At 45.8% G+C, this 22,806-nt stretch overlaps 1 protein-coding gene across 3 annotated transcripts in view; it reads right to left on the reverse strand.

Annotated features, from left to right (window-relative positions):
- The window catches only part of jph3b (junctophilin 3b), a 154,230-nt gene extending 140,047 nt beyond the window's left edge, over positions 1-14,183 (reverse strand). For all 3 annotated transcript variants that reach the window (XM_078400870.1, XM_078400869.1, XM_078400868.1), the window contains exon 1: positions 13,262-14,183. In XM_078400870.1, coding sequence (XP_078256996.1) covers positions 13,262-13,643 — 382 coding nt within the window. In that variant the 5' untranslated portion in view covers positions 13,644-14,183. The remainder of the gene's footprint in view (positions 1-13,261) is intronic.
- Between the last annotated feature and the right edge of the window lie 8,623 nt (positions 14,184-22,806).

The following is a 22,806-nucleotide window of genomic DNA, read 5'->3' on the forward strand; positions in this document are numbered from 1 at the left end:
GTGACCTGCATGGGTTTTCTCCGAGATCTTCGGTTTCCTCCCACACTCCAAAGACGTACAGGTATGTAGGTTAATTGGCTGGGTAAATGTAAAAATTGTCCCTAGTGTGTGTAGGATAGTGTTAATAGTGTTAGTGTGCGGGGATCGCTGGGCGGCGCGGACTTGGTGGGCCGAAAAGGCCTGTTTCCGCGCTGTATATATATGATATGATATGATATGATACACAAAATACCTAAACTTGACTCAATGAAAAATACATCTGATCATCTTCAAATCACTAACCTGCTTAACAAAAATGTAAATGTGCCTCAGATTTGATTTCTAGCAATAGGTTTCTGCCATTACTACCCAAACAGTACATATTATTTCAATAATACACAAATAAACTCTGATTAAAAAGATGTAATGCCACCATAGACCCAAGTTAATTGTTGTTCCATTAAATCTAATTTTTAAAAACTCAAACTGGCATTTGAGGTTTCATTGGAAAATTCCCCAACATGTGCTGTTTGAGTGATAATTATTAGTCAGACAGTGAGAATAAAAATCTATCTAGCTGGTTGTTTAGTCATTTAGAACGGTATAATGTACTTCTGCATCTTTTGTTTCGGAAAAGTCAACCAAAGCTGCAGATTACATTTTCTGCAATATAGCAGATTAGATCGAAATAACATTGTACAACCCTTCACAACCGAGTCTGAAGAAGGTGACACGGTCGTAGCTTGTCATAGCTTATCGCGGGTAGACGTAGGTTGACTTCAGTTGTTGTAGGTTGTTGCCTGTGTGGTCGTAGGTTGTCGTAGGTGGACATCCTAAGATTGGGTCGCCGGTTGTCGGTAGCTTGCCATAGCTTGATGTCAACTAGGTGGTAGGTTGTTGTAGCTTGTCATAGACATTGTCGTAGGGGGGTCCAGTCGCCGTTTTTTCGGCAACCTGCTACGACTATGACAGTCGCCGGCAGTCGCCTAAAAAATCGCCTAAGTGGGACAGGCCCCTAAGGCTGGCTAGATTTATTTACTTTCATATGCCCCAGGACATTCAGTACCTCCTTGATCGTAATGGAGGCAGTCCTCAAGATTTCTCCGTTAACTGTTCTGAGTTCCCTAGCCTCGGTGTTTTTCTCCACGGTAAAAGCAGAGGAGAAATACTCATTAGAACCGACTTTGTCCATCTTCTGCGGCCCCACAAGTAGATGACTGCTCAGTTTCTGAGGGGCCCCGTTCTCCCTCAAGTTTACCCTCTTTCTGGTAATCTATGTATAAAATCTCTGGAATCTCCTTATTTGAACAATTCAAAATATTTATATGTCAATTCTTACAAATAGGATGACATTACATTTGTGATTTAATGGTGGATAAAAGCAACTCTAAATCAGGTATAGTGCACATTATTTCAAAATTTATTTCAAAAGGCTGCATTTTGTTTTTCCAGTTTGAGATTTCATCTACTTTTGATTCTGAAACCATGATTTCCAAACGGTGAACTATTAAACCTCCCAAATATTTTTCAAAGCCAGCACTGCTACTTCCTTTGTGCATATAATGATGGAAATTCCAGGTTACCCCTCACCTAGGGATCTTGTAGTCACAGATGAAGTCATGGAATTGTACAGTACAGAAATAGGCCCGATGGCTCATCACATTTACGTTGACCTTTTTACCCACATACACTAATCTCATAGGTAGACACAAGATGCTAGAGTAACTCAGCGGGTCAGGCAGCATCTCTGGAGAGAAGGAATGGGTGACATTTCAGGGCAGGTCCCACAAGGGTCAGTCCCATCCCCTGACATAAACGTCACCCATTCCTTCTCTCCAGAGATGCTGCCTGACCCGCTGAGTTACTCCAGCATCTTGTGTCTACCTTCGATTTAAACCAGCATCTGCAGTTTTCTTTCCTACACTAATCTCTTCGCCTGCTTTGGTTCTTCTGTGCCTGGCCACTCCCTCTTCTCCCCTCTCCCTCAGGCAAAAGGTATAGAACCGTGAAAACGCACACGTTCAGATTCAGGGCAGTTTCGTCCCAGCTGTTATCAGGTAAGTGAACCATCTGACCACAACCAGAGAGCAGTGCTGAACTACTACCTACCTCACTGGTGACGTCAGGCATCCCTTGATTGGACATTACTGGCTTTACTAAACATTATTCCCTTATCTATACCCTGCAAAAAGGCTTGATTGTAATCATGTATTGTCTTTCCGCTAACTGGATAGCACGCAACAAAAGCTTTTCACTGTACCTATAAACGTGATACACATGACAATACACTAAACTGAACTAAACCAAACTGTCTGAAGAAGGGTCTCGACCCGAAACATCATCCATTCCTTCTCTCCAGAGATGCTGCCTGTCCTGCTGAGTTACTCCAGCTTCTTGTGTCTATCTTCAGTTTAAACCAGCATCTGCAGTTCCTTCTTACATATAAACTATTTAAGTGCCTATCTAAATGGGTCTTAAGTGGATATTTGTAAGGCAGAGATAGATAGATTCTTGATTAGTACGGGTGTCAGGGGTTATTGGGAGAAGGCAGGAGAATGGGGTTAGGAGGGAGAGATAGATCAGCCGTGATTGAATGGCGAAGTAGACTTGATGGGCCAAATGGCCTAATTCTGCTCCTATCACTAATGAATTAATGTAGAAATTGTGTCTGGCTTTACCACTTCCTCTGACAAAAAATGCCAGATATCAACCACTCTGTGTTTTTAAAAAAACTATTCCCTTTAAAACTCTTTCTTCTCATCTTAAACCTTTGCTCTTTTATGTTTGATAACCTTATCCCTGGAAAAAGATTCTGATCATTTATAAGGTAACCCGCAGCTAGGGTTGCCAACTGTCCTGTATTAACCGGGACATCTCGTATTTTGGGCTAAATTAGTTTGACCCGTACGGGCACGCCCTTGTCCTGTATTTGCAGGGTTAACAACTTCCTCACTCCCAAATAAGGGACAAAGGGTGACGTCAGCGGCCAGCGGCCACGTGCTCCCACTCGACCAATGGCGGCCGCCTGGGCGGGAACACGTGGCTGCTGGCTGGGTGAGGTCAAGTGGGGCGCAGGGCGGTGACGTCACCCTTTGTCCCTTATTTGGGAGTGAGGAAGTTGGCAACCCTACCCGCAGCCTTCACCACTCAATTGATCAGCTGCAAAATGTACAATAGTGCACGTGTACCCAGCCTAACCTGAATTACCTTTGACTTTTTTGCCAGTACATTCTTTGTTGTACATGGCTATATCTAGTATTTCTACAACAAACAGAATAATACAATAATCCCAATCATGGTCTGAAGAACCCATTAGTATTGTCCGTGGTACACCCTGAACATTCATATCGCAAACACCATAAGAATATCAGACGTAACATCAGGAGTAGGCTACTTGGCCTGCAAGCATGTTCCAATATTCAATTAGATCCTGGTGATTTTTTTCCTTAACACAATTTTATTTGCCTTATCCCCATATCCTTTGATTCCTCTAATATTCAGAAATCTATCAAGCTCAATTTTGAAATCAATGATTGAACACTCTAGGGTAGAAATTTTCAAAGATTGTCCACCCTCTGATTAAAGAAGAGGTACTAGTATCAACAGGTTATGTAGGAAAAAACCTGCAGATGCTGGTTTAAACCGAAGGTAGACACAAAATGCTGAAGTAACTCAGCGGGACAGGCAGCATCTCTGGAGAGAAGAAATGGGTGACGTTTTGGGTCTCGACCCAAATCGTCACCCATTCCTTCTCTCCAGAGATGCTGCCTGTCCCACTGAGTTACTCCAGCATTTTGTGTCTGCCTTATGAATGGTTATCGTGTACCTGATGGGCTGAAGGACCTATTTCCATGCTGTATCTTTCAATCAATTCTCATTTCAATGAATTGCCTCTTATTTTGAGACAATGATTTCCAGTTTCTGGACATCAAACAAGGGAGATATCCTCCATCTATCTACCGGGAATGTTACGATTTCAATTAGGTTATCTTTTTTTCTTCTAAACTATAATGAATAGAGGCATCGCCTCCTCAACCTCTTCTTGCATGACAGATCAGCTGTGCCAGGAAATAGTCTGATTAATTCGTTGCACTCCATCAGTAGCAAGTCCGTCTGGCTTTTGGCAAGGAGGACATGACAAGACTCCACATGTGGCCCCAACACACCACATAATCATTGGAAGATATTTTTCTTCCTGTGTTCAAAGCTAATTAAAATTTGTCTTCCTAATTGCCCGCTTCACCTGCAATTTACCTTTGAGTGATTGATGTAAAATGACATTCTGGACCAGTTAACCATTAATATTTCCCATTCATTCACCATTTAAAAAAATACTCAGCATTTCTGTTTTTCTTCACTGAAGTGGATAACCGTATAATTTTCCACATTGTACTCGATCGGCTGTATTTTGCTCATCTTGTTTCCATTCCTTTTAAGACTCTGCATCCATACTACTTATTCCTACTTAGTTTCCTGTCATCAGCAATCTTAGAAAACTTGGTTCCCTTAGCCAAATTATTAACGAAGATTCTTCTCCGTGGGTTGTCACCTTGTCGTGGTGGAGAAGCTCGTGTGGTCCTGAGACCCTGAGAGCGATGCCGTCTGGAGCTACGTTCCTGGTAGGGTCACCCATGGCGGTAAGGTCGAGGGGGGAGGTCCCTGACAAAGAGCAATCCAACCAAGACCCCAATGGTGGAACAGGCGGAGGATGATGGCTGACTTTAGTGGAGCGCCACAACGGCTGGGAAGGTGGATGGATGAAGGCTGCAGCAGAAAAGGGTCCACGGTCGTCTTGGACTCCACGCCACTGGATCCTGACCCAGATCTGTCAAGGACCGTGTGGTGGCTGTCTGTGCACCAGTCTCCCCACGTTAAACAAAGTCACGCACAGGCATCCTAGCAGAGGACAGTCATACTCGCTTCGAGTGACCACCGATGATGACAAAGATTGAAATTAGTTGGGGTCAAGCACCAAATGCTGCATAACCCCATCAGTCAATGGCTCCCTGTTTTTGGCTCAAATAGTGGGGCCACGTTTGCTACTCCACAATCTGCAGGGATTTTTTCAGGAACATTTAAGCTTTGAAGCTGATAACTGCAGCGTGACCATCTCCTTCAAACCCAGTGATTTATATCAACAGCTCTCTGGAATTTAAGAGTTTAGAGGGTCATTAACTTTTTGTGTAGTTTCTTTTCCTAATACTGATTTTTTGTTTTTACGTGCTAGATCGTGCTGGATTTTTGATGCTCTACTAAGTCTTTGAGGTTTTTAACCCTCCTTCCATGAAGATAGACACAAAGTATTTGTTCAAACTCATAAATCATCTTATATTCTAACCATAACAATATTTGGTGAGGACCTATAGTGACTTTAAATCAGAAACTCAGTCTGCTATATTTTAATTCCAGCCACACACCATGAGTTAGTCTGCTACCCAGTCTCAGAGCAAATAAGACCCTTGTTTCACTTCTGATTTCTAACCTTATTTACATTTTTGTGCATCATTCTTAATGTCCATCATCCATTGCTGATGGGTGATCTTATCGAGGTGTTTAAAGTCATGAGGCAGATGAATAGGGTGAATGCTCAGACTCTTTTGCACAGGGTAGGGGAATCAAAAACAAGAGGATTTATGTTTCAGGTGAGAGGGACACGAGAGACAAGAACCTGAGGGGCAAAATTTTCACACAAAGGTTGGTAGGTATGTGGAACAAGCTGGCAGAGAAAATAATTGAGGTAGATACTATAACAGCATTTAAAGACACATAGAATACAGAAAAATAGGTGCAGGAGGAGGCCATTTGGCCCTTCGAGCCAGCACCGCCATTTATTGTGATCATGGCTGATCATCCACAATCGGTAACCCGTGCCTGCCTTCTCCCCCTATCCCTTGATTCCACAAGCCCCTAGAGCTCTATCTAACTCTCTTTTAAATTCATCCAGTGAATTAGCCTCCACTGCCTTCCGTGGCAGAAGCAAATGCCCGCAAATGGCCCATATCCCTCTAAACCTTCCCTGTGCATGTACCGGCCCATGTGGTCTTTAAATGCTGTTATAGTATCTACCTCAATTACTTGGATGGGCTATCTTGGTCAGCATGGATGGGTTGGGCTGAAGAGCATGTTTCCATGCTGCATGACTCTATGACACAATAGACAATAGGTGCAGGAGTAGACCATTCGGCCCTTCGAGCCAGCACCACCATTCAATGTGATCATGGCTGATCATTCTCAATCAGTACCCCGTTCCTGCCTTCTCCCCATACCCCCTGACTCCGCTATCCTTAAGAGCTCTATCTAGCTCTCTCTTGAATGCATTCGGAGAATCGGCCTCCACTGCCTTCTGAGGCAGAGAATTCCACAGATTTACAACTCTCTGACTGAAAAGGTTTTTCCTCATCTCCGTTCTAAATAGCATACCCCTTATTCTGAAACAGTGGCCCCTGGTTCTGGACTCCCCCAACATTGGGAACATGTTTCCTGCCTCTAACGTGTCCAACCCCTTAATAATCTTATATTTTTCGATAAGACACTATCCCTGCAGTGTAGAGAGACCATGGTGCATGACTTTATGACACGATCCCTGCAGTGTAGAGAGATGAACTGAACCCACTCTTTGGATTCAGACATGACGTACTCCAAAGACGTACAGGTATGTAGGTTAATTGGCTGGGTAAATGTAAAAATTGTCCCTAGTGGGTGTAGGATAGTGTTAATGTACGGGGATCGTTGGGCGGCACGGACTTGGAGGGCCAAAAAGGCCTGTTTCCGGCTGTATATATATGATATGATATGATATGATAAGATCAAACTGCCAATGAGATAGATTGTGTGGGTTGGCATGGGTTTGTAATTTGGAGGATGGAAGGAGGCCCAAGACAGCAGTAATCATCACCGAGAAAAATTGCTGCTCCTTCACAACCCATATTTTGCTTACATTTAGAAACATAGAAACATAGAAAATAGGTGCAGGAGGAGGCTATTTGGCCCTTCGAGCCAGCACCGCCATTTATTGTGATCATGGCTGATCATCCACAATCAGTAATCCCTGCCCCATATCCCTTGATTCCGCTAGCCCCTAAAGCTCTATATAACTCTCTTTTGAGCCAATCCAGTGAATTGGCTTCCACTGCCCTCTGTGGCAGAGAATTCCACAAATTCACAACTCTGGGTGAAAAAGCTTTTTCTCATCTCAGTTTTAAATGGCCTCCCTTTTATTCTTAGACTGTGGCTGCTGGTTCTGGACTCACCCAACATTGGGAACATTTTTCCTGCATCTAGCTTGTTCAGTCCTTTTATAATTTTATATGTTTCTATTAGATCCCCTCTCATTCTTCTAAATTCCAGTGAATACAAGCCCAGTCTTTCCAATCTTTCCTCATATAACTGTCCTGCCATCCCGGGGATTAACCTGGTGAACCTACGCTGCACTACCTCAATAGCAAGGATGTCCTTCCTCAAATTAGGCTGAGTTTGTTAGCTCCATCACACAGGAAATTGGTTCAAGACTACACCTTTGAGAATGTTCATTCTTTACATGAATCACAATGTAAGGAGTGAAAGGTTACAAATAATCGCCCAAATGTTGTGTTGCATTTCCACCTTAACCACGACCTTAGATGTTAACATAGATATTTATTTTTACAAACTCTAATTTTGTTTTTGTTTAATGCTTCATGCTTTATAGATGTATCCCAATGCAATTGTTGCAGAAGTGTCATCCTCCGGTGAAATAACGCTGAAAATTTATATTCAAAGTATTTATAAAATCTCTGCATTCTTGTGAATTTACAAAAATCCGCCACTGCATGGTTGCTGTAAAAATCAATAGCAAATTGCTTTTAACATTTCTGTAATTTTTGCTGCATTAGAGTCATAGAGTGATACAGTGCAGAAACAGGCCCTTCGGCTCAACTTGCCCACACCAGCCAACATGTCCCAGCTACACTAGTCCCGCCTGCCCGCATTTGGTCTACATCCCTCCAAACCTGTCCTAAAGGGTGACATAGGATCAGAAGATGTAGAATCCTTGCAAGGGTAGAAAGACCTAGATGGAAGTTATTTACAGGACCCTCAACAGTAGCCAGGACATAGGGTACAAATCACATCAAGAGATACAATTGGCATGTAAGAATGGCAATGTTACAGTGGACATGGTGCATTTCAACATGCAGGTAAACTGGGAAAATCAGGTTGGTATTGGACCCCAAGAGAGGGAATTTGTAGAGTGCCTACAGATGGCTTCTTCGAGCAGTTTACAGTTGAGCTTACCAGGGAAAAGGCAATCCTGGGTTTGGTATTGTGTAATGAACCGGATTTGATTAGGGAGCTGAAGGTAAAGGAACCCCTAGAAGATAGTGAACCTAATATGATAAAATTCAACCTGCAATTTGAGAGGGAGAAGATGAAATCAGATGTGCCGGTACTACTGTTGAGCAAATGTGACTACAGAGGCATGGGGGAGGAGCTGGCTACAGCTGACTGGAAAGGGACCCTAGCAGGGATGATGGTGGAACAACAATGGCAGGAATTTCTGGGAATAATTCAGAAGACGCAGGATCTTTTCATTCCAAAGGGGAAGAATGATTCTAATGGGAGAATGAGGTGACCGTGGCTGACAAGGGAAGTCAAAGACAGCATAAAACTAAAAGAGTAGGCGTATAACATTGCAAAAATTAGTAAGAAGCTACACGATTAGGAAGCTTTTAAAAAACAACAGACGGTAACTAAACAGGCAATACAGGGAGAAAACATGAAATATGAAAGTAAGCTAGCCAATAATATAAAAGAATATAGTAAATGTTCCTTCAGATATATAAAGAGCAAGAAAGAGGCAAGAGTGGACATTGGACCGCTGGAGAATGATGCTGGAAAAGTGATAATGGGGAATAATGAAATGGCAGATGAACTGAATAGGTTTTTTCATCAGTCTTCACAGTGGAAGACACCAGCAACGTGCCTGATATTCAAGAGTCAAGGGGTGGAGGTTAGTGGAGTGGCTATTACTAGGGAGAAGGTGCTTGGGAAGCTGAAAGGGCTGAAGGTGGATAAATCACCTGGACCGGATGGACTGCACCCTAGGGTTCAGAAAGATGTAGGTTTAGACATTGTGGAGACATTAGTTGTGATCTTTCAAAAATCACTGGAGTCAGGAGTGGTTCTAGACGATGGGAAAATTGCAAATATTACTCCGCTGTTCAGAAAGGTAGCGAGGCAGAAGAGTGGAAACTATAGGCCGGCTAGCCTGACTTCAGTGGTTGGTAAGATTTTATAATCCATTATAACGGATGAGGTTTCTGAGTACTTAGAAGCACATGATAAAATAGGCTGAAGTCAGCATGGTTTTGTGAAAGGGAGATCTTGCCTCACAAACCTGTTGAAATTTATTGAGGAAGTAAATAGCAGGAGAGACAAAGAGAAATTAATGGATGTGGTTTATCTGGATTGTCAGAAGGCCTTTGATAAGGTGCCACACAGGAGGCTACTAAAGAAGATGGGAGCCCATGGTATCAGAGGGCAGATACTGGCATGGATAGCAGGTTGGCTGGATGGCAGAAGACAAAGAGTGGCAATAAAGGGGGCTTTTTCTGGTTGGCTGCCAGTGACTAGCGGAGTTCCGCAGGGCTCAGTGCTGGGGCCGATACTCTTCACAATGTATATTAACGATTTGGACGAGGGGATTGAAGGCTTTGTGGCCAAGTTTTCAGATGATACAAACAAAGGTGGAGGGGCAGGTAGTGTAGAGAAAGCAGGGACTCTGCAGAAGGACTTGGACAGGTTGGGAGAGTGGGCAGAGAAGTGGCAGATGGAAAATAGTGCAGTAAAGTGTGGAGTCATGCATCTAGATAGTAGGAATAAGGGTGTAGACTATTGGAGAGAGAATTTAGAAATTGGAGGTGAAAAGGGACTTGGGAGTGCTGGTGCAGGATTCCCAAAAAGTTAATTTGCAAATCAAATCATAGTAAGGAAGGCAAATGCAATGCTAGTATTTATTTCGAGAGGACCAGAATACAACAACAGGGATGTAATGCTGAGGCTTTACAAGGCACGAGTCAGACCACATCTGGAGCAATGTGAGCAGTTTTGAGCCCCATATCTGATGCAGGATGTGCTGGTGTTGGAGAGCGTCCAGAGGAGGTTTACAAGAATGATCACACGAATGATTGGGTCAACATATCATGAGCGTTTGACAGCACTGGGCCTGTACTCGCTGGAGTTTAGAAGGATGAAGGGGGACCTCATTGAAACTTACCAAATAGTGAAAGGCCTGTATAGAGTGCATGTTGAAAGGATGTTTCCACTGGTGGGAGAGTTTAGGACCAGAGGGCCACAGCCTCAGAATAAAAGGACATACCTTTAGAAAGGAGATTAGGAGGAATTTCTTTAGTCAGAAGGTGGTGAATCTGTGGAATTTGTTGCCGTAGACGGTTGTGAGGGCCAAGTCATTGTTTTTTATCTAAGGCACAGATTGAGATTCTTGATTAGTGCGGGTGTCGGGGGTTATGGGGTGAAGGCATGAGAATAGGATTGAGAGGGAAAGATAGATCAGCCATGATTGAATGAGTCGTTTGATGGGCTGAATGGCTTCATTCTGCTCCTAGAACTTATTAACTTATGAACCTTGGGACCAACTGCAAGTTTACTGTTGTTGTGAAATGTTTCTATGCTCGCCCTTTCTTTAAGTCTGGTTTCATAGCAGTGGAAACTGGTATTACGTGATTGCATTTATTTCTTCAGGACTTTAGAAGATCAGTGTATAGGATATAAGACATTTCTAAAAATAGATAATATTCTCCCATCTTCATCATTTAAAAAAGTGTCAGTAACCCCTTTAAGGGTAGCAGGGTGGTGATTAATGGTATCATGATGACACCGCAATCTAGGTTTGTTCCTGAACATGGGTACTGTCTGTATGGAGTTTGTACATGTAGGGAGGAACTGCAGATGACAGTTTAAACTGAAGATAGACACAAAAAGGTGGAGTAACTCAGCGGGACAGACAGCATCTCTGGAGAAAAGGAATAGGTGACATTTTAGTTCGAGTCTGAAGAAGGGTTTTGTCCCGAAACATCATCCATTCCGTTTCTCCAGAAATGCTGCCTGACCCGCTGAGTTACTCCGGCTTTTTGTGTCTATCCTCTAGAGTTTGTACATTCTCCCTGTGACTACTAGCTTCCTGTGTGTGCTCTGATTTTTTTTCACATACTCTGAAGACGTGCTGGAAGGAAGGTTGACTGCTGTAAATTTTCACCAGTGTGGACGAATGGCAGGGAAATCATGGGGGTTGATGGGCAATGTGAAAAAGAGTAGGCTGCAGAGAAATAGGAAGGGGGGGATGGGACTGATGGAGTAGCCTTGCTGGGAGCCAACATAGGCAGCAGACAAGATGGGCTGAGTGGCTTATGAGTGGTTCGGTCATTTAAATCACACCATGAAAATATAACACCCAACACTCCTCCCCTGCCACAATTGACAATAATGTGTCAGGTGTGTGAGTACTTCCAAAGGGGGGCGGAAAACAACGGCATTAATCTGTTGACATTCTCACTGCAGGCTCCGTGAACTGAACGCCAAAAACACCAGTTCAGGAAAACAAGCACAGCCATTTGATTTTCACGATGCTTTTTCATAGTTGAGTTTTAAGGTGATAATAATTTAAATGCCAGAATGAGGAGGGAGGAAGTGCAGATGCTGGTTTACACCGAACATAGACACAACATGCTGGAGTAACTCAGCGGGTCAGGCAGTATCTCTGGAGAGAAGGAATGGGTGATGTTTCGGGTCGAGACCCTTCTTCACGAATCTTTAAACGGCAGGGCGCTGTTTCCTGATACATTGTATGCCGCGGGGCTGGGGATGGGATATATACATCCACCCACATTCTGGTGTGGTTCGGATTTGCTTTTTATCAAATCAGCTTCCGCTCGCATCCGACTTTAGGTGATTTAAAAATGTAAAGTCATGTAATTGGCGTGATCTAAGCATATCGTTTCCGGTAGGTTAGAAATTAACAATATATCACGTTTGAAGAGACTGTTACTATTAGCACCTAACGTATTGTTTTCTCGGTACTACCCAAACATGCTTTGAATCAGTGGCATTATCTCTACAACCCGTGCTTTGTTAAATCGATATTGTTTGTCGGATCCACCTCTTAAAGCGTTCCTGGCCACTTTTAATCTGCTCATTTCCTTCCCCTTCCCTGTTCCACATGGATATCTGGGCGCACTTTATTGAGCCCATCGCCATAGAATTGAAACCCCCATGACTTGGTCCCATGCAGATTGGAAGCAAGCCCTCTTGCTTGGCTGTGGATTCTGGCGCATCGTGTTCCCCAGTTGCAGCTGAACCCCGGCTCCACAAAATGTGACAACCGCATTTTATTCCACAATGCGGAAAAGTTTTGTACGATGGCCAAGAGGGCACAAACTAGTTTATTTGAATAATCTGAAACCTCCGATGCAAATAATGATAAGATTTCTGCTAAGTCAGCAGACCTGGGCATTAACTTGCAAACGTTGCCTTGTCATCACAAGCCTCCCATCTTATTTCATCCTATGGAGCGGTCGACATGTTCATTATTGATTTACATTTCGAGGGTTTTTTTTGCCTATCTAATTTAAAGCTCTGCACATTTTAACTGCAGAATGTTTGGCTTTACGTTTCGTTAAAAAAAATCACCTGGCAACGCAGATAAAAATCATTTGTGTACATATCCTTGTTGCTGGCATGTTCTATTAACCAGAAACTATTCTGCACCTGATATATGTTATGTCTTTCTATCAAGCGCCCACTGTATTAAAGCCACATGGAAGTTCTCTCTGGTTATCGCCAATACTTTTTTTTTAGAAATAGGCTTTCAAACTAACACGGATAAATCTGCTGGTGTATCCTCAGATGCACTTCTTTATCTTGAGTGTAGTTGGTGACCGTCGCTTCCAGCAGCTTGATTTATTTTCTGTCTCTCTGTGGCTTTCCTTTTGGTTTGGACCTTGAATCGAGTTTATATCTTCAGTTCCATAAGTCGTTGACATTCTGGTCAATAGAAACCTCTCACGTTCTGGTTTTAGAAATTCGGATTTTAGCATTCGGAATTTATTACTAATTTACAGATTATAGAAAACATTTTTTTGTTTTGTCCCTGGAATTCCCTTAAGATGAATCTGAGTCTGATTATTTACTCTGTGACTGCCTTACCATCACTAGACGCCTCTCTCCCAGGCTTGTGTTTCATTATAAAAGGTCACGGTTTGAATAAGCACATGAAGTTGACTGATCATACCTCCATCCCTGTACGTCTCTGTCCCGTATCCATCTTGAAGGCCGTTGTTCCAGGTTCCCTCGTACTTGGCTCTGGTGCCAATGCTCTCCCGCACCCCGTATCGTCCTTTGAATCCATGGCACCATTCTCCCTTGTAGACCCACTTCCCCTTGTTCTCCAACCCGATGCCGTGCCTCTTCCCTTGCGCCCATGTTCCCTGGTAAGTGTTGCCACTCGGCCAGGTGTACACTCCCACCACCTCGAAGCCGTGGCTCCAAGAGCCCGCGTACTCTCCTTGGCCTTTTGGTCCGGTGCAGATGCCATATCCGTGGGCCTTGCCATCTTCCCAGCCTCCACAGTACGACCCACCGTCATCAAAATCGAACCTGCCACCGCTGGACATGCATGAAATGAGGATTACAATTCACAGCAAGAAGGCGTCTGGGCTATTCAATCGGAATTAAACAAAAACAATCACCAAAAAAAGCACACAAGGCGAGCAACGCCTTCAAATTACGTGATGGATCCACTAAAGATTAACCAACGGCTGGTTGATAACAAAATCCAGTCATCTGGCATCCGACTGCCTTCGATAATTATTCAGAAATGCTGGCATATTTGTACGGAAATCTTGTAAAGAAGCGAGGAGATTCAGTTGGTTGGCATTGCGCTCTTGGCACAGCAATGCGTCTGTACACCTCAAGAGAAAAACAACAGACCTGATGTTTTTTTCCAATCTTGCACCATCGCTCTAATGCTGAAGGGAGGAGGATGCTTGTGTTTTCTGAGCTGTCTGGAGTGGATGTTGCTGAACCAAGGGATCTGCGATAGATGCACACTCTCTCCCGTTCCCGAGTCCTGATGCTTCTGTATATAAAACCCTGTTAGAGGGAACAGGGCTCCCCGCAAGCCTCCCCGATGAAGCGGGGGCGCGGGAGCTTGCGTAACGTTCACACACACTTAGAGAATCCCACTGCTCGGATCTGTTACTGCTGCAGAGAGCAGGCTAATCTCCCAACACTCGGCTGTTTCAAAGCCACGCCGAACCTGCTTCTGTGCATTCAGAAAATGACCAGCGCCAGCTAGCTATGTCGGAAATGGGGCTCTGTGATCATTCACAGCGGAAATTTGGTATTATACTTACATCTTGTATCAACGATATATTTATATGTACACGGATAGATAGATAGAGATAGATAGATATAGATAGATAGATAGAGATAGAGAGAGAGAGAGAGAGAGAGAGAGAGAGAGAGAGACTGGTATTGTAAAATGAGCGACTGAGTTCATCTTTACAATTAATATTTAATATTGTTGTTGTCGAGTTGATTCACATTCTGTGATTCTAGACCTGTTCAATCCTTGCCTTCGCAACAATTAGAAGGGAGGGTCCAATAAACGCCAAGATGTTATTCTGTAATTCTGAAATGCTGTGGATGCAATCATCAAATTATAACGTTGGTGTTGAGAACAGCATTGCCGGGTTCGGTACAATGATATTTCTGACCTCAGCTCTTTTAATGACTGCTTTACTCGACGATTGCATAACAAGCTTTGAATGGTGTGTGTGTGTGTGTGTGTGTGTGTGTGTGTGTGTGTGTGTGTGTGTGTGAGTGTGTGTGTCTGTGTGTGAGAGAGTGTGTGTGTGTGTGAGTGTGTGTGTGTGTGAGTGTGTGTGTCTGTGTGTGAGAGAGTGTGTGTGTGTGAGTGTGCGTATGTGTGAGCGTGTGTGTGTGAGTGTTTGTGTGTGCGTGTGTGTGAGTTTGTGCGTGTGTGAGAGTGTGTGTGTGTGAGTGTATGTGTGTGAGTGTGTCTCTGTGTGTGTGTGTGTGTGATTGTGTCTGTGTGTGAGTGTGAGTGTGTGTCTGTGTGTGTGTGCGTGTGTGTGAGTATGTGTGTGTGTGTGTGAGTGTGTGTCTGTGTGTGTGTGTGCGTGTGTGTGAGTATATGTGTGTGTGTGTGTCTGTGTGTGTGCGTGTGTGTGAGTATATGTGTGTGTGTGTGTGTGTGTGAGTGTGTGTGTGTGTGTGTGAGTGTGCGTGTGTGTGAGTATATGTGTGTGTGTGTGTGTGTCTGTGTGTGTGCGTGTGTGTGAGTATATGTGTGTGTGTGTGTGTGTGTGTGTGTGTGAGTGCGCGTGTGTGTGTGTGTGGGGTGTGTGTGTGTGCGTGTGTGTGAGTATATGTGTGTGTGTGAGTGTGTGTCTGTGTGTGTGTGCGTGTGAGTATATGTGTGTGTGTGTGAGTGTGTGTGTGTGGTGACTTGCACGTTGCGAAATGATGCATTAATCAATAAGGACAAAGCCGCCTTGAGGCAGAATAGTACTATTGTAGTTGGCCAGCTAGGTTTGGTAGTTGCATCACCTACACATAATAATAATTTTCGTCGGGAACTTTGCCGGCTTTATTGAGCGAGGGGTGATGGGGAATAAGGCCACGAGAGTGTGTTGATGGTGTTCTTGTGTTGATGGGGTGTCGCCTGTAACTCGCCGTCTAATTAGCTCTAGATTCCGGCCCGGCCAATTGCCGGCAGATCACACTGCCTTCAAATAATGAACACTCCTCGGGAATGGCGAACATTCGTGTGGATTTTAATCTCGCTCCCCAAGTTTTAAGTGTCAATAATGTACAATTTGTCCCTTTTTCTGTGCATTTTGAAAGCCTGTGGTACTGGGTGTGATCTGTGCTGGCAATCGTCCAGACTGATCGGCGGTGTGTTGTGTTGGAAGCGGAGGCGGTGTGTGAGCAGGAGAGACGCCACCTGCCCGCCCGGCCACCCACCTGGCTCCCCACCTGGCCCCCTGGCTCCCCACCTGCCCACCCACCCAGCCACTCACCTGCCCGCCCGGCCCCCCACCTGCCCCCCTGGCTCCCCACCCACCTGCCCCCCTGGCTCCCCACCCACCCACCTGTCCGCCCGGCCCCCCACCTGCCCCCCTGGCTCCCCACCCACCTGCCCCCCTGGCTCCCCACCCACCCGGCCCCCCTGGCTCCCCACCCACCCAGCCACCCACCTGTCCGCCCGGCCCCCCACCCGCCCCCCTGGCTCCCCACCCACCCCCCTGGCTCCCCACCCACCTGCCCCCCTGGCTCCCCATCCACCCAGCCACCCACCTGTCCGCCCGGCCCCCCACCTGCCCCCCTGGCTCCCCACCCACCTGCCCCCCTGGCTCCCCATCCACCCAGCCACCCACCTGTCCGCCCGGCCCCCCACCTGCCCCCCTGGCTCCCCACCCACCCGCCCCCCCACCTGCCCACCCACCTGCCCCCCTGGCTCCCCACCCATCTGCCCCCCTGGCTCCCCACCCACCTGGCCACCCACCTGCCCCCCTGGCTCCCCACCCATCTGCCCCCCTGGCTCCCCACCCACCTGGCCACCCACCTGCCCCCCTGGCTCCCCACCTGCCCACCCACCTGCCCCCCTGGCTCCCCACCTGCCCACCCATTTGCCCCCCTGGCTCCCCACCCACCTGCCCACCCACCTGTTCCCCTGGCCCCCCACCTGCCCACCCACCTGCCCCCCCACCTGGCTCCCCACCCGCCCTCCCTGCAACCCCCCCCCCCCCCCCCCCCCAACAGTTGTGGGACACAGTGAAACAGAAAGTGCTGAAAATACCCAGCAGAACCTTGCCGCATCTGAGAGAAGAGAAACCAAAGATACTAGAGGAGCCAGATGCACCACTCCGTCCACATCGTCCGCACCGAAGCGGAGTCCGCAACGGCCGCCATTTTAGTAAGCAAATCCCGCCTCTGGCTCTGCCTTTGGTAGTGTAATCAGTGTAGTGGGGGTACAGTGTGTGTGATGAAACCATTAAAATGCAGAATATATCTCATCTATCAACACACACGTTTTTGTTATTTTTATTTCTAAATGTTTTCCCCCTGATTAATTTCTCTGATTTCATTATTTCTTACTGTTGCTGCCCATTTCCCTCCCACCCTTCCTCCCCAGCCCCTGGTTTTGTACAGTTTCCCTTGTATTGCTCAAACACACACTCTGCACAAATTTAACATATATACATATTATATATATATGAATGTGTGTTTGTGTGTGAGAGGCAAGATAGAGGTAAATAGATCTCAAAGTTCCTTCTCATGGATCAGAAACAACTTTGATTTAAAGCAACGCTCTATTTCATTGGCTATATTTAAGAGGGAGTTAGATGTGGCCCTTTTTGTTAAAGGGATCAGGGGGTATGGAGAGAAGGCAGGTACGGGATACTGAGTTGGCTCGAAGGGCCGAATGGCCTACTCCTGCACCTATTTTCTATGTTTCTATGTTTCTCTCTTCATCTTATTTTTCATATGATGTACATAGACCCTAAAGGTGATTCGACCTTTATGGTTTATGTGCATGCATATATATGTATGTGTGTTTGTATATATATATATATATATATATATATAATCAGTCATGCGCACACTTCTCAGCACATAGTACTCCCTATCATGATCACTGTTCTCTCACATACATTGATTTCCTACCCATATACATTCTTGTGGATTGGAATGTGAGGACCAAGGGAACTCCAAACTCATTCTGTTCCAGGGTAGAGGGAGTGAGTGCAGAGGTTTTTGAAGTAGATGAGATAGTCAGGGGGTTTGTTATCAATGGTAGAGGGCATCCATGGATAGAAAGAAATAAGGTATTTCAGGAAGTATTTGTATGGAAAGCCTCATCACCAGGGCAAATACAACAGAGATGGAGAATCTGGGAGAATGGAATAAAGTCCTTCCAGAAGGCAGGGTGGAAGGAAAATTATTCAAAAACAGCTGCGGAAGACAATAAAGCATTGTAATGGATGCTAATAGCTAGTATATCACCTGGCAGAAATCCAGAGTAGAAAGGTGTCAGAGATTCTCTGTGAGGGTAAGGTGGAAATCAGAAGAAAAAATACCAAAACTGTTGAGTTGCACATGAGCGTGAGATGTAGCGATATGCAGACATAAATGTACCAGAAAAAGGATGGAGAGTCGAGACCATTAGGACAAATAAGGACTGTCCCATATATCCCACAAAATGAAAGGCATCATCATCATCATTGGTGGTCACTCGAAGCGAGTACGACTGTCCTCTTTTAGAACGCCTGTGCGTGACTTTGTTTAACGTGGGGAGACTGGTGCACAGACAGCCACCACACGGTCCTTGACAGATCTGGGTCAGGATCCAGTGGCGTGGAGTCCAAGACGATCGGGGACCCTTTTCTGCTGCAGCCTTCATCCATCCGCCTTCCCAGCCGTTGTGACGCTCCACGAAAGTCAGCCGTCATCCTCCCTCCGCCTGTTCCACCGTTGAGGGTCTTGGTTGGATTGCTCTTTGTCAGGGACCTCCCCCTCGACCTTACCGCCATGGGTGACCCTACCAGGAGCGTAGCTCCAGACGGCATCGCTCTCAGGGTCTCAGGACCACACAAGCTTCTCCACCACCACAAGGTGACAATCCACGGAGAAGCCCACAAAATGAAAGGCAGAGCCTGCGGCCATAGCTACAGCTTTGATCTGGAGAAAGTGAGTGGAATTGGATAAGTTATTCAACGTCAACTAATTCAGCCATTTGAATGAGCGTGTGGGTAGTGGAGAATGGAAGAAGCTGAGATCGCTCATCCACCCTGGTGTGGATGGTGTATTTTCACAGTAGAACGTTTATTATTGCGCATCAAATGTTATTTTCACATGCATGTCCAAATTACTTTCATACCAACAAAATTAAATGATTTCTTTAGTTACTCGTGAAATTCAGAACGGTGGCAGCAATTAAAAACATGTCAAAGATTGTTTGTAATGAAACAATTTTCCACCTGAAAATTGTGCAAATTTTGTAGCCGGTACGACAGAACCCCTGGTCTGACATCGATGACTGTTGCCTCTGTTTGGCAGAACTCCATAGCCATAAAGATCTGGTGTTGGATGTGATATTATGGCACCACAATTTGTTACACAATGCTCGAAGATGCTGGTGAATGCACGTACAGACCTAAACTGAGTAAATGGATGCCAGCCGCAACTGAAAATGAGTGTCTTGCTGTGCCCGCAGCTATGATAATGAATCCCATTCCAATTAGTTGAAGTGCATATTTGTCAGGAGCCTTGTGAATTTCTAACAGTACCCAAAAGCGACAACCAAACGTAACTGATTACTTAATTAGATTCTGCATACATTGTGGAAAAAATGTAGTAATTGTGGTTCAGGAACGCTGAGGCCCTGCACAAGAGGGGAGAACCGGCTGTACTTTTTGAGAAGGCTCCACTCCTTCAACGTCTGCAGTAAGATGCTGCAGATGTTCTACCAATTGGTGAAACAGCGCCATCTTCTTCGCTGTCGTGCGCTGGGGCAGCAGGGCGAAGGCCGTGGACACCAAGAGGATCAACAAACTCATCAGGAAGGCTGGCTCCGTCCTGGGGGCGGAGTTGGATTCATGGGGGATGGTCTTGGAGGGGAGGATGCTCCTCAAACTGTGGAGCATCCTGGACAATACAGCTCACCCCCTCCATGACACACTGGTCAACCCGAGTACCTTCAGCAACAGACTGGTTCCACCAAGGTGCAGCACAGAACGCCACAGGAGATCCTTCTTCCCTGTATCAAACTGTACAACTCCTCCCCCTTCTGTCGTGGAATAGACCGACTCCCCTCCCATCTCCCCCCCCCCCCCCCCCCCCCCACCCCTAGAACCTAGTTTTCAGGTTCCTATCCCATCTTCCCAATGGCAGGAATGAAATGAGAGAGTGGCCAGGGAGGTGTGGGTGCTGCTGGATGATGCTGGCTGCCTTTCTGAGGCAGTGACTCTTGTAGATTCCTTCGATGTTGGGCGGGGGGTGGGGGAGTTCAGTACCTGTGATGGACTGGGTAGTGTTTAGCACTTTTTGCAATCTTCATCATGCTTGGGTGTTTGAGTTTCCATAACAGATGGTGATGCAACTAGTCAATATGCTCTTACTGTACAGGTTTGTGGATCATTGTCCTTCCTCTTCCAAAGTCCAAAATCTATTCCTTGGTATTACTGAGCAAGGTTATTATTCTAGCACCAATTGGTCAGTTGATCGATTACTTCCTCCTACACCATGACTGATCATCAAATGTAATCCGTCCAACATTGGTGGGGTCGTCTGCAAACTTGAAGATGGGGTTCAAACTATGTCCGGCTACACAGTTGAGAAAGGTGGAGACAGAAACCAGGTCTGGGGATGATGTGGAGAGGTCACAAGGATGTCAGTGGTGGAATCAGATAAAGAAGGTGGGGAGTGAAATATAGAACTAAAGGGAGGGATGATGGCAAGAAAGGACTGGGGAGAGGAAGGAAAGATAACTAGTGGCTCCCAAGTACGGAGGGGTGGGTGATGAGCAGATGGAGGAGGGGGACGCAACTGGGTGACAGGGAGGGAAGAGTGGAAGAATTTGGGAGAGGTGGGGGAAAGAGGGATTGGAAGGCTAGGTAGAGCAGAAGCAGGGTGTGTTATCTGAATTGGAGCATTTAATGTTTGCTAGACGACTTGTGTTTGAACAATTGGTTGGGCAGAAAGCAGCCATTTACTCCTGCCCATTTCTCCTGCATCCAACACATCAACCTCAAGAACTGACTGTTCACTTGCTGCCTAATATATCCCACCCCTTGACAGGTGCCATGGTAACAAGATAACCAATGTTATTCACTTTACCTGTCAGTGGTCATAACGTTTTGGCTGATCGGTGTACAGATGCCACCGGGTTGTAGGCTAGGCAAACAAGATACAAGGAGCTGTTCTTACACTTTGTGTATGGGCTCACCCTGGTAGTGGGGGAAGCAGAGGACAGAGGGATGGACATGGGAACTGGTAGAGCAGTTGAAGTGGCTAGCAAGTGGGAGCTCCAACTGGCCCCGGCAGACAGAGAAGCCCACAGTACAATGCCATGAACACTGGCTTCACCGGCTTCAGGTAAACAACCCAGCCCCCTACCTTCACATCTACTCAGGCCTTTCCGTTCACTTCCTCCTACCCCCCCCCCCCCCCCCCCATCTGCTCCTCACCCACACTTCCCTACCCTGGGTCCCGTTATTCTCCCACCACCCATACCCCACCTTCCTTTCTTGTCAGCTTTCACTATTTGCACCCATTTGTCTTTAGTTTAGTTTAGAGATACAGCGCAGAAACAGGCCCTTTCGGCCCACCGGGTCCGCGCCGACCAGCGATTCCCGCACATTAACACTATCCGACACCCACTAGGGACAAATTTTACATTCACCAAGCCAATGAATCTACAAACCTGTACGTCTTTGGAGTGTGGGAGGAAACCGAAGATCTCGGAGAAAACCCACGCAGGTCATGGAGAGAACGTACAAACTCCGTACAGACAGCACCCGTAGTCGGGATCGAACCCGGGTCTCCTGCGCTGCATTCGCTGTGAGGCAGCAACTCTACCGCTGCGCCACCGTGTCTTCTCCACCTATCACTCCCTCCCTTGTTTGCTTTCTCCATCCTTCTCACCCACCCCCGACTCACTTGCCCATCCACCACTCCTTATCTGCATCCACCTATCACTTGCCAGCCCTTCCTACCACCTATCGCCCCTCTACTCCATCGGTGTGAAGAAAAGTCCCAATCTAAAGGGTCTTGACCCGAAACGTCACCCATTCCTTCTCTCCAGAGATGCTGCTGTCTGTCCCGCTCAGGTACTCCAGCTTTTTGTGGCTATCTTCAATCTAAAACAATGTCTGTCCATTTCCTTCCAGTGATTCTGGCTGACCTGCTGCATTCCACCGGTTTGTTTTTTGCTCAAGATTCCATCCGGTGAAACATCTAGCGTGACACAAAAAATGAAAATATCAGAGGGAGGGGAAAACAGAATTAAGAATATGCTTCGGCAGAATAACCCCATCTTATCAACATGCCCTTTTAACATGGTAATATGGACAATAGAATGACTTTAAAAAATGAAGCCTTTGCTAGATGGTTCACAACATCATACACTCCATTAAGGTTTGTGTATCTTCTGGACCAGTTAATAGTTTTTGAGTTCCAGTATATTAATAATATAATGGGATGTGCTCATGCCAATATTTCCATTAGCTGCACGTGTAATGCGTAGGAAGGAACTGCAGATGCTGGTTTATATTGTAGACACAAAATGCTGGAGTAACTCAGTGGTTCAGGCAGCACCTCTGGAGAAAAGGAAAAGGTGATGTTTCAGGTCGGAACCCCTCTTCATGAGGAAGAAGGGTTCTGACCTGAAATGTTCTCTATTCTTCTTCTCCACAGATGCTGCCTGACCCACCGAGTTACGCCAGCATTTTGTATCCATCCTCTGCATGTCTAATATCAGTTATCTTCTGGGGAAGTAGATTTTAGATTGTTTGCCCAAAGAGCTGAGGAAATAATTATTAAATAGATCACCTTGTCACCCTCAACCATTGCAACCAAACATCCATAGAACAACACCTTATAGTTCCTTCTTACACATCCATAGACCAGATGTCTACCTTCTCAACACAATATACATTTTTCTGGCTTCGTGTCTAGTGCTGAGAAACAAAATAGGAAGAAAAAACTGTACACATAATGAATAGAATAAAAACCATATTTTTACTTTAG

This window comes from Rhinoraja longicauda, chromosome 6 (genome assembly GCF_053455715.1).
Source record: "Rhinoraja longicauda isolate Sanriku21f chromosome 6, sRhiLon1.1, whole genome shotgun sequence".
NCBI classification, from domain to species: Eukaryota; Metazoa; Chordata; class Chondrichthyes; order Rajiformes; family Arhynchobatidae; genus Rhinoraja; species Rhinoraja longicauda.